Genomic DNA, 16,793 nt, shown 5'->3' on the forward strand with positions numbered 1-16,793 from the left:
GCAGGGAATGAGTGCTGCCTGACTAGAATGTGCCTGATGTGCTGAAAATGCACTATATTCTGAAACAGAGCACCCAGGGGCCTGTTTTTCTGTTACATGAAGAACTTCTCAAGTGACCTTAAAGTGGGTTCATTTAATGTTTTGTAAAGGTGTCTTTACGAAAGACCCTTGTGAGAGAGTGAGAGTAAGGCCACAGTTTGAGTAATTGGATTGGGTTCTTACATTCTTGCTTAAAAAAAAAAAAAAGAAGTATTTTGCGAGTTTAAAATCTGTAAAATACCAAGAATATATTTTTATCTTGGTCCAGGATCTCTAATTCAAGAGATCACTGTCATTTTTAGCTGATAATTGTTTCCAGAAGTCTCCTTTAGGCTTAATTAACTAACACTTTGTTTGCTTGCAGGTGTTTGGGATCCATGTAAATAAGTGGAAACTTGACAAGAAATTAGGCATCTACGTGTTGTTTCTTTATGCTGTTTTCCTGTGTTTCTCTATATTGATAGAGTTTAATGTCTTCACCTTTGTCAACCTCCCTATGTGCCGAGAAGGACTTTAAGCAACTGTTAAGGAGAGAGACTGCGATTCATCTGATTATCCGTGCTGTAAATGACAGGAGACATTTCACATTATTACCTTCTTTCCATCAGTAATTTGAGTGTCATTCCTGCTTCATCAGCTACCAAGCACTTTTACCTATGTGGAAGGAAAGCATACCTTCCTTGTAACATGCTAGCCCAAGGCAACCAAAGCATTTGACTCTTCTTTGGATATTGCTGCTCAGTCATGAAGCTGTGTGGACCTTACGCGGTACTCTCAAATGTCCCCATTTATGGGACTTTCTGTTGTTGTTCTCATTCTCCTTTTGCAAACAATCAAACACTACCAACAGGGTTAACAAGAAGACTGGAGAGAAATCATTGTAGTTCTTTTGCTTTTGACACTTACTTTCCATGGAAGGAAAGGAGGCGAGTTCAGAACTTTTCTCTGCTTTGTCAAAATGTCTCAACTACAGGACCGGAAAGTCCAAGGCACATATCAGGCATGCACTGTTGAGGACATCATTTCCCCCTTCAAGTGCTCTGCTTATAGAGAAACTGCAACGACAGTTTTTGATGGCAGTGTTGAATATTTATCATTCTTTTCAAAGAACATGAACAGTCTGGCAGAGAAAGAAGAGGAAATGGTTGTATGTTGTATCACTTCTGATGATGCACACTATAAGTTTGACTATCTGCATAGTGAAGAAGAGAATTACATGCAGAAGTTCATACTTGAAAAATATGTTTTATCATTAATGAGTAATGCTGTATATGTAAATATAAACAAAAATTGGTGGAATATTACACCATGACAAATATTTTGCATTGGCCCTCGTATGCTCATTTGTAAGTTTAGAAGAAACTAAACAAATAAAATCAACTGGGTGCTGAGTAACTATCAGTTATTGCTGTCAGTTGAGAATAGTATCCAGACATAACCCAGATTGTCTGACAATAAAACCCACCTTGGTTATGATTTAATTTAATTTAATTATTGAGGGAAGTAAGCTTACTTCATTAGTCAAGAAGCTGATACATTCTCCATTCTTTATATATTTCCAGAAGTTCAGTGAAGATGGGTGTCTGACACTCAGGAGTGCAGATAAGATATAGATAGAAAAAGAGTCTTATCAAGAGACCACGGTCCTTGATTTGATTGTATACAAATTTGAAATACGGTATACTTCATTGCAAGCCCCAGTAGAAGCCAGATTTTGGTATCGTGTCCACCAGCATAAACCTGATATAAGGAATAACTGATGTAAATGACAGCAGGATCTGGCCCAGACTATTAAAAACAATGGGTAACATTCCACGTTGTAGTAGTCATAAGACTGATAATCACCAAGACAGTGTGCGTATTTTGCATCACTACTAAACTTTAAAGCTGTATATGAGTGAAAGATCTTCTAAAGAAGCACAGTTAACTTTATACATAGATTTTTTTAATTTTTTAATGTTTATAAACCAAAACAAATCTATCAACTAAAAGTTGATACATTTTTAAATATATTAATATTTTGCACTTAAGACTATATATAAAACTTCCCATTACTGTGTCACTGAGAACATACTAAAGAACCTTAGTGAATAAGAACTAAATTGAAAAGTTCCTTATCTCAGCATACCTGATTAAATAATTGAGTTCAACCAGCTCACGTGTAGGACACAGTTTACACCAGGCAACGTGTTTACAATTAAGGCTATTTAAAATTTATTTTGATACAAATTAAAGAGTGAATTCTGCTGTTGAGCTTTTTTAGGAATTGGATCCTTTTAATGAAATCCTACAGGAAAAGGAGCAGCATATTTGTTAATTGCTTTACACTTTGTAATAAATGTCAGTATTAGTACCCATTTAGGGTTTTTCACCTTAATTAGGTAGTTGTGTAGTTAAACTAGCTAGTCCTAAGATAGAAATAAGTACAGCATTATTAAAATGCTTTATTGAATAGCCAAGCAAGGCAGTAAACACATTTGTCCTCAGGTATGTAGATGACCTTATTTCCTGGCATCCGAGACATTTCTGCTGTAGTGTAGCAGCAAAGCTGAAGAGGTTCATTTTCATCTTTGAGTCTAATGTTGCAGAAAGGTTGTGAAAGTGCACTACTGTAGGAGCATCCCTCTCCATTCTTACTGTCTTCTCTGCTATTTTTCAGAAGGATGGTGTGCTGTTGATTCTCTCATGATGGCTTAGATTTGAGCCTGAAAGGAGCAGAGATAGAGGCTGGGCTTGAAGAACTAGTTGCCTACAAGCAAACATTTGCTCTTCTGTGCACAGTTTGGGCAACTCAGATGTATTTACACTACTTAATAGTAGTTCCAAAATCTAGTTTTGAATGCCTGCTTAGTGATCAGCTGAGTTGACGGTGATGAGGACATCGATGTTTACAGTGCCAGATCTAGCAGATTGTACTGTATACTTCTGAGCCAGGTAACTTTAGAAGACTAGGGGCACCAATTTGTTCCATAGCAGCTGATCCCCAGCTCAAAAATGCATGAAATTGTGTTTGCTAATGCCATGAGTCCTTGAGGCATTATTTAAAATTATTCTTCCTAAATTGAATATCACCTGCTCCAAAAAACAGTGTTCTGCTGTAGGAAGAGGGAGTCTTGGAAAACAATACTGACCGTAAATTGCATAGCAGGTCCCGTCATTGTATAACCCTCCCTAAAACGCAGACCAATTTCAGGACAATTTATATTGAATTGTAATGCTGCATTTTCTGAGGCAGTCTTATATACATCTTCTTTTACAAGACAGGTATCATGCCATGCTTATCATTATAAATAACTTTAGTAGGATTCTCCTCTGACACAACTACATGACCAGGGATATACTGTTTGCCAAAGAATTATTAGATGCTGTATCAGGGCCTTGATGACACATAATCATATGAAGTAGTTGGAGTCCCCATATAGTCATTACCAATATGCTAAAATAAATAAAGATGGTAATTATAGGCAAGCCATGCAGATAAATTGAATGGACTGAGAAAGATGTAACTGACAAATTGCTGTATGTCAGATACCCACTTCAGAATGTGTCAGTAATTCAGGAGAATATTGCTGAGTAATAGCGGACTAGTGCCTTTCATGTGTACAGAAAATAATTTGCTTGTGTCAGGAAACTACTATAAATTTTGCCATTCTCCAATGATGAAAAGGAATGATTTGCACTTGGTTCTCTGAAGTTTCTACAATTCCATATTGCATCTGTTCAGATTGGGTTTGGAAAATTTTGTAGCCATTTTGTTTTGCTATCCATTGTGAAAGTTAGCTGTCTGAGTTTGGAATGTAAGTCGCAATGTTGTGTAAGTTAACATTCAGTTCAAGAGTGAAAAGAAAGCTTGTGGATGTGATTTGAAAATTGCCAGCCTACTAACACTGAAGAGTAATACGATGCAGAAAGAGATAGCCCTTATCCAGCAAAGCTTAACTTCATTAGGATTGATTCCATGCTTAAAACTAAACATATACTTAAGTGCCTTGCTGGATTGATGACAGCTGAGCATGATTTTTGGGCTTTCTGTCACACTCACATCTTTTCATGTTTGTTTTGTAGTCTACGATTTTTATTTCTCATTCAAGTTGAAAGGTTTGGCCAGAATCTATGGACTTCTGCTCTGCTGACACCACTTTGGATTTCCACTTGTGAGTAAGAGGAGAACTGGTTCCCTGTCCCATAGATTTCAAAACAGTGTACCTTTCCTGGTGTACAAGTAGCATCAAAACTGAATTACAGCTGGCCAAGCAGAGCTTCTAGCAGCTCTTCTGTGCTACAGTTGTACAATCCCACATAGATGCACAGACTGCAGACCTATCTATAGTGACTGCATGGGGGCGTTTCCATTGAATTCAGAAGTGTCTGATTCCATATAGACTATAACTCTTGTACTGCATTATAAAGTTGTGTCATAAAAGTTCCGATTTGGTACTCTGAGTCCCAGTGATTCATGGAAAATATTGCCCAAATAAATATTTCAGGCTAGGGATCTATATGCCTAAATCTAAAAAGCTACAGTTATGGTTATCTTAAAATGACTGTTTGATGATGTGCTGTAGGCTGAAGTCCAGCCTAGCTGAATACCTTAAGTCTTCCCAACACGTATGGCAGTCAGCCATCTTTCTCCTGGCTCAGTCATTGGCGTGCCAATTTTCTTTTATGGTATGCTTGCTGCAGCTGTGACTAACATATAAGTAGTTTGTGGTTTTAGATTATGTTAGTAAACATTCCTCTAACATGTAAGCAAATGGAAAAGGTCTTTCCAAGTCTTATTACAGCAATTGTAGGGAAGGCTCTATCGTTTGATTTCCTTTGTGACTGTGCTTTAATTATACACACTTGATTTTATTGCATGTTTGCTCTAGTTGCACAAATCCCTCATGAGTTTGGGTGTCTTCCATTTTTGGTTTTCTTGCAATCGAAATGTCATTTGTTTGTGTACCACTGTTGGATTTGGTAGAGTGCTTTAAGTTGTATGAATACTGCCTGATTATCTATGCCAAGGAAAGATCAGACCTAACGTAATATGAAACAGACACTAAAGTAATACTGATAGCCAGGTGAAACCAAAGAATCTTTTTTTCAAGTATTGAAATGCATCACCTTTGGACATAATATTCTATCACTGCAAGGCTCAGATCCTTCCCTTATTTGTGTTTAAGCACTCATAAGAAAAGCTCTGCAGCTCAGACATTCGCTTTGTATTTTCTTTTATATTTCTCTAAAGTCTAGATTTTTCAGTCTGTTGAGTGGTGAGATTTATATGACAGTTACACAGGTAAATGACAGCATTTAGTTGTACCAATTCTGTACCAAGCCCCCCATCACACCTTATTACTTCCTTAAACTATTTTGAAAATTCTGTATGCAAGTGTTCAACATTCTGATGAAGAGAAGAATGTTGGTCGACTGATATGGCTTTTCCAATTCCTGACCTAGTAAGCACAGGCTTAAAAACCTCAGTGTGAATAAATTGAGCATGCATTTCCTTTCCCCATGTGTGAGGTCCTCTTATTTTCTCCCTAGAGAAAGCCGTGAGATCCTTCATCCCTATCCTGAAATTTGAAATACGTGTAGCTCCTTCTCCACAGGCTGAGATTTATAATGATTGTGGCAGTTTGTTCATCCCATGTTCTGCTTCCTACCATACTTCTGACGTACAGTAAACTTCTGAAATAAATGAGAGAGTATAGGAAATGAAGGTCACTCGGATATTTTCCTACAAGAGTTACCAGTTTGAATTTAATTCCTTTTTTTTTTTTTAATTGCACAACGAATGTATGTGATTGTTGCTGTCTTATCATTGAGATGATCTTGGTAAACTTGAAAAACAAATATAAAGGTTGATTTATAGCAATAGGGAATTGTGACAAAATCTAAAGGTTATCAGAATATATCAAAACCAGACAGGTAAAGTCTCTGGAAAGATCATGGTGCTTCTTTTCAGAGGATTTTGCAGAAAAGATTATTGCCTTCATCCATATACCAGTTGGGTACACAAAGAACACTCAAGTCTGCTTCCCCAGCAGCATCAATGTTCCAAATGGCTGAAACTCTGCAGTGAAGTTATGACCAAATTCTTGCCTTCACGTTCTTGGGAGTGATGCCAGCTCTCACTACTGTCCTGGTTGTTGGCATGAATTTTCATCAGTGGAACTGAGAGCAGAATTTGGCACCTGCTATCTCCTCCATTGCAAGCAGGTATTTGAAGTCATTTGTGACTGCTAAAATAACTTCTGAACCTTTTAAACTTCCCTGTGCTTCACACTTACAGCCATTTGCAGTGCACCCTGAGGTGGTGCAGTACCTCTTTAAATATTATTAAAACTTTCTAGAACTGCTTACTTTGAAAACAGAAAGGGATGAGTTTGTAAACTGTAAATAACAAAATTCTATTTATCATGTTATTTATTTTTTCAATGACTGTGACCTTATGCACTGTGAATGCTCTGTGTATATGGGGTCCTTTGTACAGATAAATATGTCATGAAATCCATATGGATTTAATGTGATAATTTGTTACAAAATGTTGGCATGATATTTGATTATTTTTGTTGTGGCAAATTAAAAATAAATAGTTAAATAGGCATTTATAAAAGAGTCTAGCAGTCAGTATTGTAATGCACTATGTTATTAACATATGTACACTATCAATAAATTATATAAGAACTACTGGACTGTTTGCTGTATTTTTCTCAGATGATGAGGACGTGTGAAGCGTTCTCTTATTTATTGTTGAAAATCTAAAATTTCAGGACCCAGCTAGGATATGTGCCTGCGCTTTCTTGCTGAAACCTGCACTCTGCTGAACTGAAAGACAGAAGACCCATGTTCTCATCTATTCAAGGGAGTATCGCTTGGATCAAGCCAATATTTTGGGGTGAGTCAAGCGGATCAGTTTGATCTGCAACAATTTCAAAATGCAGGATTTGCCCTTCTGGGACTAGAAATGTTTGGTCTGCTGTACTGAGGCACCAATCCAGAACAAACATGGCAGTCTCAGAAACATCCTGACCAGTATCTTGGCCCCATGGTACAGTGGAATCCATTGGGTTCCTGTTGGATACTGAATGCTGACAAAAGGGAATGGAAGCATGGTCCAAAAGCCCCATATAGTGCTATGTCACCTTCCCAGATACCTTGGTTCTGGATGAGATAGCAGGGGATAGCAGGGGAGAAAAAATAGTCCCTCTTACTCCTGATGCGCAGTCTTTGATGCGATATCTTCTGGGCTGAAGGAAAGTTTCTAAATCCAGTTCTTTGAAGAAGGACCAAGGGATTACCTTTGTCTCCTATACTGTATTTTTTAACTGTTCATTAGGCAAGAGTCTTCCCATTAATATTCTTTGTCAGTTTACTCCAAGTGACAGAGATATAAGTAAAAGTTTTACCTTATTTTTCATAACCACACTGCATGCTTTTGGAATCCATGTTACTGTATAAAACCTGTAATTAGCCACCATGTTGTTGGTGGCTATCATCTACAGAAGAGTCCCTGTGAAGTGGAGAAAAGCAGTATCCTGCATTCTTTGACTTTTGCACGAGGGTTCATTCTTTGGTATATGCTAGGCTAGCTGTTTTATGGAAATGACTCCCTCTTCCCTACAGAATTAACTTCCAAGAATCAAAATCTGGCTGTAGAAAGTACCCGTTCTTTTAATCCCCTGTACATTTGACCTCATGACCCATCATGACCTGTTATGTAATAGGCTTTATAAAAGGCGCATAATCTATGGATTAGTGACACAATAGGCATGACAGTTCCTGCAGGAACATACCATGATAGAACTGCATCCTACGGCATGGAAAGCAGAACTGTCACATAATCTGTGCATACACTAAAAGCACTTCAGTAAAACCAAGGTGCACTTAAGGGCTTCTCTCACTTTTAAACCTTCCCCACTCTGCCAAATGGTGTGGTTTAAGATGGAAGGGGCGAATCAGCCCTAAAAGACAAAGATTCCCCCCACGCTTCTAGCTCACACTGAAATTGCAGCAATCTTTAGTCTAAAAATTAGTCTCGTGATTATGTCACTTCTAAATAATTCTCCGAGTATTGAAATATTCAGTTCATTCTCTAAAACCTGTTTGCCTTGGACGTATCTCAGAGAAGTGGCGTTTTGCAGTGTTTGTCTTTTTCTTTGTCGCGTAGCTTTTGTGTAACTGTACCACAGCCTGACCCCACAACAGTGTCTCACTCCAAGCATGTTGGATCTCTGGCTTAAGAAAAAACATGTAGAAAAGCTCTGAAAAAATCTTTTACCTTAAAATTCGTCCTAATTTCCATATCTTATGTATTTTACAGAAATGCCTAATGATATCGCAGAGGTGCTAAAACATTTGTGAGGGAAAAAAAAATGAGTCTTTTTCAAGAATTTTTGCCTATTATCTTCAACAGAAATACTTTCAAAACTTTAATTTTCTGATCCTGTACATTATGAATTGTGTGAAAGTTTTCACAAGAAACCAAAAAAGAGCTTTTCTCAAATAATGTCAAACTGAAAGACCACCACAACACTGTATTTTGTGTTCTGTATTTTTGCATTTTTTTCCTGTGTGTTTTTAATAGCACTTCTTGCCTAACAGTATCTTTGGAAATGCCTATCACATGCTGAAAACTGATCTTATGCATCTGCAAAGTCTTATTTCTTTGCCTAGGGTGACTGCATCTTTGTGTAAGCACAGATTTCTCCATCTGAGTAGGTTCATGCAGAACACCTCCCCCGTAAAGCTTTCTGCCTTTGTTTCCCAAATAAGCAAAGGTAAACTCAGTGTCCTGGTCCTAGTTGGGTTGCAATGGGAAATGAACTCCTGGCGTGGGGCTGAATTTGTGGAATGTATCTAGAAACTTGTTCTTATGTTAATACCCAAGGTGTGTTTCAAAGTTGGCAAGCTGGAGAACAAATTTGGGGTTCACTTCTTGGACCTCTGTGCCCAGAACCGACGGTACTCCAGCTAACAGAAAGATTCATGAGATATGACAGGCCTGCAGAGAGGGATGAGTGAATCTCAGCCAACCAGTTTGTTCAAGAGTTAAATGCAATGCAACATTGAATGAGTTCATAATTGTCTAAAACTGACAACATGAGTTAGAGCAAAGAGGTCGTTAATTTAGTAGAAGAGAATATAATGAGATACAACAATGGAAATCTTAAGACTAGGTAAGGCAAAAGGTCTGGTCTGAAATCTGGATGATACTGATAATTAAACAGTAAGACACCTGTAGCAGGGTTGTGAATTTTCCATCATGCAGCCTTTACATCAGCTGTTTGATTTTCTAAGAGAAATCCTTCTAGAAGCTAGAAGATAGGTTTCCTAATGCCAACAGAAGTTCAAGATTTTACTGAAAAACCCTTGAGAAAAGTTTATCTTGAGTTACACAAGTCGGTCTAGATGACAGTGAGGTTCCCCTGGTTCCTCTGAGCTCAGGCTGGCAGAACAAGCTCTGTGTTCTACACAAGTCTAGTTTCTCTCATGTGGATACACTGGGAGCTACCTGACGTTTCCATTTCTAAGGTGGGCGATATGGCCAAGTACTTACTAGACTGTAGAAAGCTGAGAAATGTCTTCTAAAAATAAAAGGAGAAACAAGTTACCGTCATCTCCTTCTCTGTTCCACGCAATTGCTTTTCTTTGCCTCTGCTTCATATTTCTACTTGCTTTTTTCCATTATGCATTCTTCCAACATCAAATATTTCCTGAATAATAGAGCTGCCAAGCAGGAGTGCCACTAGCCCTGTCTGACAGCACATCTGTCAGCTCCCAGCCTCCACAGCTGGTCTGTGTTCAGTTGGGTTTTCAGTACAGCAAACTACTCAACCACTTAAGTAACTCGAGGTCAAACAGACAGCTGTTCATTTACTAGCAGTCGTACAGCTTTATCATTACCTTCTGCATTAACTTCTTTGCATAAATGTCCTCTGCCTGTGTTAGACATTTCATTTTCCCAGGTCCTGTGTAAATATAAAGGTTTCCAAGCTCCATCTGGTTCCAGTTACTCAGGCAATAGAAATACACATGCTTCAGGAATTTGCAGACGGAGACTTAATGCTTTGCTGCCTTATAAAATCCTTTACAAAGTTCACCATGCTCTGTTGCCTACTGATATATACCTGCAGTCTGTAAAACAAACTCCCCTGTATTTATTTAAGTTAGAGAAACGAACTAGAAGCTGACAGTTTCAGGCCCTTCTATCTAATAAGGTTAACCTGCCTTCACTACTAAATATGGCTTTCTAATACACACACACACACACACACACACACCCTTGACCACCAAAGACTGCCTCTTCCTGAAATCCCCCATTCGTATAAATACAGGAAGTAGAAAGAAGAGAGGCTAAAATCAGACCTTCTTGGTAGTTTGCTTTCATTTCAGTGCTTGTTTAGTCGTCTGCCCTCCGATACTACTGAGCCTGAACTTGGTTTTAAACATCCTCCCCCTGCTGCCCCTTGAAATATCATCTTCAATACAAAACCAAAGGATGTGGATGTTCTGCTCAGCGATGGAAAGGAATTGCTTTCTTTACCAAGGAACTCTAAAGCCACTGTGAAACAGAAAGTGTCTTTAAGTTTGCTGTAATGATGAAAACATCAGCCGGAGATGAGGGAGCCAGGGATGACTCAGGGTAAGTCCTGAAACTTAAATGACTGTTTGCTTCTAATAACTACGTTGCTTTGCTTTTCCCACTAAACAAAGAGTTCTCAACTGCATTTGCAAGCTGGCTGGGGAGCTCTTAGCTATACATTCACACTGGTGTGGCATGTTCATGCTGTAATTTACAGTATTTCCTTTAGCTAACATGTTCCAGCTGAAAACAAACAGCACTACCTTTATTTAGCTTGAATCTCAGCAATTTAGAGTAGAATAAGCACGAATTCTGAGCTGCAATTTAGGGCAAAGGACAGAAGAGAGATCTGTGCTTTTGGAAACGCAACGAATCCTTTCTGGGAGGCTTGCTTTATTTCTGCTGAAATGCCGAGCGTTGGGTAAGGGCTCGTCCACGCGAGCTGGCAGTCACTCCAGCTCTGCGTAATGAAGGTATGCACAGACTGTGTCCGCAGACTCCCAGGAGACTTCAGGTGCACTTTTGGTTAGGAAAAGAATCCAGGCTTTCCTTGCTGTCGGTGGACAGGTGCTGCACCTTGCAGGTTCATGCTCCGAGAAAACATAGCGGGGGAGAGAATGGTTTTGATTTGGAGGACAGTCAGCTGCTTGGACTCCAGGATCAGGCTAGAATCTTACCAAGGCTCAGTTATATTTTAAAGCTGATGCCTGAAGCTGAGCATTTCTGTTTCCTGTTGAAAACAATCAGGGGAAAATGACATAGCTGCTGAAAACTTCCATCGCGTTCCTTGGAAAAACATGTAGTAACCAGATAATAAGAGTGGTTTTTCTCTGTCTAACACAGTTCAACAGCCTCTTTCCTATGAGTGTGAGCTCCCAGATGGGTGCAGTAGTAGAAGCTGTATAGGTGGATGGATGTGTTACACTTGCATGTTCGGTCACTGTGTATGCTGCAAGCCAAACTCAAAAAGGGGGTAAAAATGCTGCTGCCAGGCAGCTGTAGCTCCACCATAGCACTGTTCCCAGTGTGCACATGGAGTGAAGGGGACAGAAGGAAAGCCCTGCTTTCGTTGCTTTGGACTTCACATTTTTTACCAAGTTGCCAAAACCAATGTCATTCCTGTCCAAAGGTACGATTTCTCAGTTCAAGTTAATGTCAAACGCTGCAGGATAAAGATCATGCACACAACCTTAAGGAAAAAAATAAAAGAAGCCAATAGCAGTAGACTGACAGGAGGAATTCAATAACCCAAAGAATTTGCACTTTGCAGATATTCCCTGCATTTGTGGTAGTTAAGATGCCTCAGACTGAGAAAGTGGAAGATTTATACTGTTTATCTCTTTCTCAGCTTGGTTGAAGGGAGCCACATGCTTGCGAAGATTTGCGTTCAGTTTAGAGCTGCAGGAGAAAATAGGCCATAAGCCCTGGACTTGGGCAGTAAATAAGTGATTGCAGGAATGTTGAAGTATGAATGGGCATAGTGCCTGTGGTTCATAAATAAGTGATAATCTGAATAATTTAACGACATTCCTTTATTTCAGTAACCGATTGTCTTCTTTTATCCACCCTATTAACTATCTCCCACTCTTAAATAAGAATTTATGTCTTTAAAAATTATTTCAGCTCTGTGTACGTGCCTCGATAGTGCTGAAGATCCTCAAAATTGCACTTCAGCTTGCACACTTCATAGCCTCCAACACGTTACAGAATTACTCCTGGCTAATTTTCCGTTAGGGTCAAATGCAATTAGGCACCGATTTCACGAAGTATTTGTAGACAAAATTGGTAGCTTTCAAAAGAGATGGTAGTCTAGGTAAGGTGCTGATGGAGAGTTTGGGCCCCATTTTAAAATTCTGAGCATAAAAACAGCACGAGCAATTGCTGAGATTGTGCGTTTGTCCACCTGGGTCTTCAGGGTGTTAATTAAACATGAAAGCTTTCTTATGTGCACAGAACTATGACAGTGCAAACTGTTGTAGAAGTATCCTAGCAATTTGGAAGGTGTCCGTGTATCTATTCCTAGTAATGACTGAAGGGGTTTATTTTGCTCGTAGCAAATCAGTAGGGAAGTTTACTGACTTAAACCTCTTAAATGGCTGTAAATCTCTGGGGAGAAATCTATGTCCAAAACTAAAAGCTCCGCAGAGGTGAGTGTGGGGAGGAGGGTAACGAAGGGTAACTAACAGAAATCAATCTTAATGAATTCTTCCAAAACGGGTTGGTGAGGTTATAACCAGTTATCCTGACCTAGAGTCGAGCTAACTCAGCTAGGAACATTAATAAGTGATGAGATCACAAAACATCTGGAGAAATGTGAGCTGACTGAGCCTGGTGACCATAGTTTCATGAAAAGGTATATGCGTCCATTCCAACATCTGGTAAATGCATGGAGGAGATGATGAGAAGAGCAGATAGGAGCTGAGACAAATGTCACCTGCAGTGTGCAAATATAAATAGTCTTTCGGAATAGTGGCTGGTTAAGGCCACTGGGATGAGCTACAGTGGTTCTCACTTCTGGGTGACCAGGCTAGCTAATGAAGTGATGATTGTGCATCTCTTCTGAGACATGTCTACCATCATGATTGACAGTGATTTCATGCAATTTATGTAGAATAAAGAGATGAAGAACTGGAGGAGTCTGAGAATCAAACCTCTCACATCGGCTCACAGATTTTAGCTTCAAAGAGGACTGCTTTGATTATCTGATCTCCTGTGCAGAGTAGACCAGAGAACAATTCTGTTTAACACTCTGTCAAAACCATCATTTATGCTGGAATGGGATCTTGTAGATAACTTGTTGGCCAAAAAAATGTCACATATCAAGTATCTCTCCTGCAAGATTACACATCTAGCTCTGTAGTGACGTAAATAAATCCAATGCCAACATTTACAGATAAAACAATTAAAAAACAAACAAAGAAAATACCCATAACTTTTCTCTAGAACTGTCCTATGAGAAGAGCTATAAACTAACCTGATTTGAATTAGTGCACAACTTCTGTTGGCCCCAGGAGGTCTTGGGCACAATGCAAAGTGCTGCTCAAAGAAAACCTCAACCTGGAATGCGTGAGATGCAGTGCTTAGATGAGGTGGCAGGAAGTTCAGGCAGCTGGAAACAAATCAGTATTATCAAATCACTCTGCCGTCTGTCAAGCTCTGATAAAGGAGGAAATTTTCCATTCCCAGAGGATGATGCTACTCAGGAAGGAAATGGCTATGTGTTGCACCAGGATCAGGAAATTACTGTAAAGATACAAAGAAAGAGGTGCTCTCTAAAGACATGTGAGTTTGATGCCTTCAGAGAATGGATTTGAAATCCCCTGGAATTCGTTCAACAGAGAAGTATGTTTGCTCGGTCATCTTGTGATCACCTCCAACCTTAGCAACTGCTTTGAGCACTTTGTGCAACGGCGTGCTAGAGCAGAAGACAACTGTCCCTTCTCTTGCTAGGGCACAGACCATGCTGGAAATACTGACCTTGAGTAGGGAACTCCTCATCACTGCAGACAGTCCCATATCAGTGTTCATAGAAATGCAGACACGAACATAAATAGCCTTCTGTTCATCTCCTTTCCTTTCCACTACAATTTCAGCTAAAGATAGTTTCTCACTTCCTGTCCTAAGTGGGTACGCACTGTTTTGTATTGTTGGCTTTCCAACCTAGAGGCAGTATGGACTGTAAAAGGCACATGAGTGCATGCACCTGTCTCACTCTGTGTGTACAGATACTCACCTTGATCAGTGTGTCCCGGAGAGTAGCTCTGAGGGTTGCTTGGCACAAATTCGGGTTCACTTTAACCTGTACGTAGCTCACATATCTAAAAGAGGATTTATTTTGCCTATTTATTCATCCATGAATATAGATGCCTTTTCTGAGGTCAGCAATAGAGGCTTGTGAGACTCAGAAGGATCTCTAACATGAACTAAAAAAAAAAACAGACATGAAAGGCAAATAATTAAAATCAATCTATTAGAAAAAGAAGCTGCAGCAAGGTTCACTTCCCAGCGCTTTAAGTGCCTGCCTGCTTCGATTGCTAAAGAGCACAGAAACCTAAGTGAGTTAGTGAAACTAGGCCAACATAGTGTCTATCACAAACGTTTAGCCATTTTGGAAGGGAGGAAGGTTTTTTCATTTGGGAATAGAAAGAAATATTTCTTTGGAGGGGTAACTAGAAAGAAAAGGCAGCTGTTCAGAGTGACTGACCGAATTCTGAAGAACTGTGACAGAATCCACAGATAGATCGCTGAGAAGAGGGTAGGCATTGTCATCCAAGGTGACCAAAAGCTGTGAGTGTCCCTGAAGTCTCATCAGGCTTTCCTAACTATATGTTTGAAGCATTCATGCTGCAAAGAAGACTTTAGATTTACCTTCAGAGAATAACTACAGATTAAAACTGAGAAGAAGAACGGATGAAGACTGTTTTACTGCAGAAGAGTAGCTTTAGGAAGACTATCAAGAACCCATGGAAGCAGTTAATGCAAAGTCATACCTAAAAGGCAATTAAACGGCAATTCTTACATCTCTGCAGGGACATCTCAGGGCTTTAGATCACTCAGTTGTCTTTAATTCAACTTCTGTCCACTCCACCCAATGCACACACACATGGTTTGTAGGGTTCAAAGGAGCTCCTATGACCTCTCACAGCTGGCTGTGGTCCCTACAGAGTCACTTTTCTGTAACGAAACACAAAATCCACCTGCCTCCTCCTCCAGCTTTTCCACCCCTGGGATTCCAGCTGCCTGGTCCTTCACACTGGAGCTGACCCCTGAGGAGGTGGGATTACGGATGGATTTCTCCTCAAGGGCGATGCAGCCACATCCGTTTGCCACAGTGTGTTTTGCAGCACTGAAACAGTTTGAGGTGAGGGCTCTAATCAGCAACGAGCATGTCCTTATCCTTACAGGGGGTTAGAGATGCTATTGCAGCGCAGGTAAGTAGACTGCTGAGCATATGGTGCTTATTTTCAATAATCACCCAAAAAAATTCAAGACTTCCTTGATGATTTTACCTCTTTTTACCACAGTCGTCCCACCCCATTCTCCCTGTTGTTGGCAATCCCTACAGCACGAGCATGCACGTGGCTATATTTGAGCTGTGTGCTGGTGTCAGTCCAGAGCAACTCCAGCGGAGAGGAGCTGAGACAGAAAACCATCTCAGGCTGCTGGGTGCTTGCTTTTCAGAGGGACAAGGCAAGCTTTCAGCTGGTGTTTCTGACTGTGAAGTTTGTGTGCGTGTATGTGTGTATGAGTACAGGATAAATAGCACTGCAAAGCAGCTGTGGTCAAGTAAGCAGTGTTATGTACTGTGCAAGTATAATAGAGCAACAGGCATCGCCCAATATGGTAAATAGTGTAGCTACAAGCCTTTCCTCTGACTGTTTTGTACCTCCCTGAGCTACCCAAGGTAATTCTACCCACTTCCAGAAATGGGATTCCTCAGTCAGAATATCTTGCCAGAGTGGGGATGCTAAGGTAATGCTTCCCTTGGGGTTTCAGCTGCAAGAAGTTTGGAGTGCTTAGCACCTCTTTGCCTGCACCCAAAATAGTATAAATCTTTTTTGCAAGTGAAGATGATTACTTGAGCAGCAAAGGAGTAGCAGATGTGAACACTGCATAGCTAGTTATGTTAGTCACATTTTCCTAAATAGTTATTCTATTAGATGTACGCGAGCCAGGGAATGCTAAAGAATGTAGCTCTTTTCAAACAGATGAATGTATGCATACACATTGCAGTGTGCCTTTCCCAAACTTTCCATCACCATTCAGCTGAACAGGGAGTGTATTTTTGTCTGAGTAAAGGATTTCTGCTTTCTGCATTACTGATACCTTTAAAATGGGCAAGATGTTTTCACTGGTCGTAATGACATTGTATGATTAACATAAAGCACTTGTATGTATAAAGAGAGTTTATGCTGGTATAAACCGGGTGTTTCCTAAATGTTAATCCTCTCAGCAGCCGTTCAAAGATAGATATTTACTACAGCTACTGAAGGAAGGGAAACTGAGGCACGAGCTGATTTGGCTATAGTCACTCTGTAGCCCAGTTCCCCGGATTGTAGTTAAGCATTTAAGCCCTGGCCTTTCCCCAGACCATCCTTTAAGTTTTGGGGTAAGGCCAGAAACAGAATCCAATTCTCAGGAAGCCTTTCCTTTTTGGTGGGTGAGTTTTCTGCTGGATTAG

At 39.9% G+C, this 16,793-nt stretch overlaps 2 protein-coding genes across 5 annotated transcripts in view; both read left to right on the forward strand.

Moving 5' to 3' along the window:
- The window catches only part of SLC24A4 (solute carrier family 24 member 4), an 85,548-nt gene extending 78,831 nt beyond the window's left edge, over nt 1–6,717 (forward strand). For all 3 annotated transcript variants that reach the window (XM_001235437.7, XM_004941876.5, XM_040701580.1), the window contains one exon: nt 404–6,717. In XM_001235437.7, the coding sequence (XP_001235438.2) occupies nt 404–556 (153 nt within the window). In that variant the 3' untranslated portion in view covers nt 557–6,717. The remainder of the gene's footprint in view (nt 1–403) is intronic.
- A 3,635-nt stretch (nt 6,718–10,352) lies between these two features.
- The window catches only part of RIN3 (Ras and Rab interactor 3), a 56,963-nt gene continuing 50,522 nt past the window's right edge, over nt 10,353–16,793 (forward strand). For both annotated transcript variants that reach the window (XM_046942421.1, XM_421327.8), the window contains exon 1: nt 10,353–10,672. Coding sequence is in view for 1 of the 2 variants with exons in the window: in XM_421327.8 (XP_421327.4) it covers nt 10,626–10,672 (47 nt within the window). In the remaining variant the exon portion in view is untranslated. The remainder of the gene's footprint in view (nt 10,673–16,793) is intronic.

Source organism: Gallus gallus, chromosome 5 (assembly GCF_016699485.2).
Source record: "Gallus gallus isolate bGalGal1 chromosome 5, bGalGal1.mat.broiler.GRCg7b, whole genome shotgun sequence".
In the NCBI taxonomy this organism is placed as follows: domain Eukaryota; kingdom Metazoa; phylum Chordata; class Aves; order Galliformes; family Phasianidae; genus Gallus; species Gallus gallus.